The 2892-nt window shown below is 34.3% G+C and overlaps 1 protein-coding gene across 1 annotated transcript; it reads left to right on the top strand.

The window, feature by feature from the left end:
- The first annotated feature begins 1768 nt into the window (after positions 1-1768).
- On the top strand, positions 1769-2398 carry LOC131169352 (uncharacterized). Its single transcript, XM_058128572.1, has one exon. It carries the CDS (start codon positions 1769-1771, stop codon positions 2396-2398), a length of 630 nt encoding a protein of 209 aa, XP_057984555.1.
- The last annotated feature ends 494 nt before the right edge of the window (positions 2399-2892 follow it).

Genomic DNA, 2892 nt, shown 5'->3' with positions numbered 1-2892 from the left:
CACAAGGCAGCACACCCATTTCAACTCTAATGCCACAATGGTCTCCAATTTACGGTTAAAATTCATCAAATGGTCACTAATTAACCATTAGAACTTAAATTAAACATCTAAGCATTAAATCTCAAAACTCTCACCCTAACAATCCATTACTTCATCTAACATACACAAATCAACATCTAATTCTAATATAATTATCAAACATCATTCCCAAATAATTTAATTCAATCAAATCAACAATTCTCAACCTTCCCCCATGGCTGTTAAAAATTTGAATGTCCCTAACATGTATATTTTCTTCAAATTTTCTCCATTTTCTAACTTAGCTCAAAGTTCAAATAAAAAATGTAAAGAGAGAAGTAAGAGATTTAGCACTAACCTTGAAGTGGCACTTCTTGGACTTGTGAAAAACTTTCTCTTTTCCTCTTTTCTTGGTTGTCAATAGCTTAGTCTAAGTGTGGAATTAATTTTTGATGGAAGGAGTTATGGATTTTGGTGGAAGAATGAAGGAGAAATCAAGCTCAAGCTTGACAAAAATGGTGAAAGCTCACCATGAAAGAGATTCAGCTATCTTGAAAAAAAATGAAGAAGATGGCTTTTAATTTTTAATTTGTCTTCTTCAACTCTCTCTTATCTTCTTATATGTATTTGTTTAATTTTTGTTGGCCAAAATATTTTAATTGCATTATTTTACTTTAAGCTTGTGTCATAATTAGCATTTAATCTCATTTTTGTTTTCTTTTTCTTTCTTATTTCTTTATTCATTTTTAATTAATTTTTCATCAATATTTATTCATATTTTACGTCATAATAATTATTTACTTAATTGGACAAGTTGATCAAAAATCATCTCTGAAGACGAAATGATCGAAATGACCAAAATGCCCTCCGTTTGGGTTATTGAGCCAAAATCGTCTGTACCGATTGAAAAATTTTTCTAAGCGTTTTCTTGGCATTCTAATGCCATAGAAACCTCGATGACTCTTCTCTGGAGTCCCAATAATTATTTCATGAATTTTTTTTCCCGAGTCTAGGGTCGGTAATTGTCTTTGCCGATACTTCCCCGTACGGTCACCCATCGCTAGGGCACCGGCTCATTTAACTTGGTTGTATTTTATTTCTAAAATTTTTTCTTAATTTTTCTTACACTTATTTGAGTTATTTATGACTCCTCACTCTAGTCTAAATATTTTCCAAGTGTTCTAGCTGTCCAGACCAACACCGGTCTCTGAAATAGTAGAATGTGCAGAATTGCTACAGTGAGGGTGTTACAGTAATGATGTATTTAGTTTAAGAGATCTTCTTGAAATAATTATTAAGCATGAGATGTTATGAGTATGTAAATACTTTGGTGACTAAGACTGGATGTACCTGAGGTCATTAAGGTTCAAATTTGCATACTTGCTTACTTAGTGGGCTGGACTTAAGTAATGCAAGATAAACCAAGAATGGATGTACCTAAAGTTTTGAGCATTATGGGACAAATAATTTATTGAACCTCACATGAGATGTGATGAGTAAAGAGTTACTTATGAATTGTTAATATTCTAAGAATAGATGTACTTGAGGTTACTTAACAGTTTATAAGAATTTAATCATCCACTAGAAATCCACCCCAACTGGGATTTCTGTTTCCTACTTTGGAAGTGTAGGATTCATCAAAATAGTGAGAGGACCAATTTAATTAAAAGACCATAATCATTTTAATAAATATACTTGATACAATATGCTAATTGGAATCTTATTATTTTCTGTAGTATAATCTAATAAAATGAGCACACAACCACAACCCTCCAACGTCTTAGCAAGCATTCTTAACCTTAACAAGCTAACTAGTCCAAACTTCTCGAATTGGTTAAGAAATCTAAGGATTTTCCTGAATTTAGAGCGTATAGGATACATTCTAGATTCAAAGGTTCCTGGTCCTTTGCCTAAAGGGGCCACAAAGGAAGAAAGGGACACCTTGGATAGATGGAAAGAGCACAATATGCGGGCTAGGTGCTACATGTTGGCTTTTATGACTAATGAGTTACAGAAGCAGCATGAAAAGATGCATAGTGTATCTGAGATCCTCGATCACCTGCACGATTTATATTATGAACATAGCCGAAATGCTAAATATGAGATATCTAAGCAATTTTTTCGAATGAGGATTATTGAGGGATGGGAAGTGGGAGCCCATGTTCATAGGATGATCCAATTGATAGAGCAGTTGGAAGCTCTTATTTCCATCATAGACTTCCAGCTTCAGACTAATTTGATCCTACAGTCCTTACTTGATTCATTTGGATCTTTCATCACAAACTTCCATATGACTAAACAGAAGTGCACCTTAGCTGGCCTGTTGAACTTGTGGTCATTGCCCAGAAAAATATGCCTAGCAATAAGGGAAAGGAGGTAGCTTGGTTGCTTCTTCTTCTTGTGGAATGTCTAATAAGAAAAAAAGTAACAAGAAGAAGAAACCTTCTGTTCCCTGGTCCATCTGGCAAGATAACCAAGAACCAGTCCAAGAAGAAGAAATCTGAAGTTATTCCCAACAAGGGAAAGTATTTCCATTGTTAGAAAGAAGGGCACTAGAGGAGGAATTACCCTGAGTATTTAGCGGCTCTAAAAGAAAAGAAGGATAAACCTTTTGAAGGTATGTCCATATATTGTTATTTAGATTCAGATAATACTCACAGTTCATCTATAGCTTAGGTTTTAGATACTGGTGCAAGTTCTCACATATGTTTTGATATGCAGAAACTAGCAAGCTATGAGAACTTGGTTGCATAGGATGTTAGACTGAGACTTGGCAGTGAAGTAACACTTGCAGCCTTAGCCAAAGGGTCTAAATATTTGGATCTAAATGGACATGTTTTGTATTTGGATTATGTATTGTATGTACCTAATGCT

Source organism: Hevea brasiliensis, chromosome 10 (assembly GCF_030052815.1).
Source record: "Hevea brasiliensis isolate MT/VB/25A 57/8 chromosome 10, ASM3005281v1, whole genome shotgun sequence".
In the NCBI taxonomy this organism is placed as follows: domain Eukaryota; kingdom Viridiplantae; phylum Streptophyta; class Magnoliopsida; order Malpighiales; family Euphorbiaceae; genus Hevea; species Hevea brasiliensis.
The sequence above is the reverse complement of the archived record's forward strand: the minus strand, read 5'-3'. Positions and strand labels throughout refer to the sequence as shown.

Coding starts and splice junctions, on each gene's coding strand:
- LOC131169352 (XM_058128572.1), top strand. CDS start 1,769: ATGAGCACACAACCACAACCCTCCAACGTCTTAGCAAGCATTCTTAAC.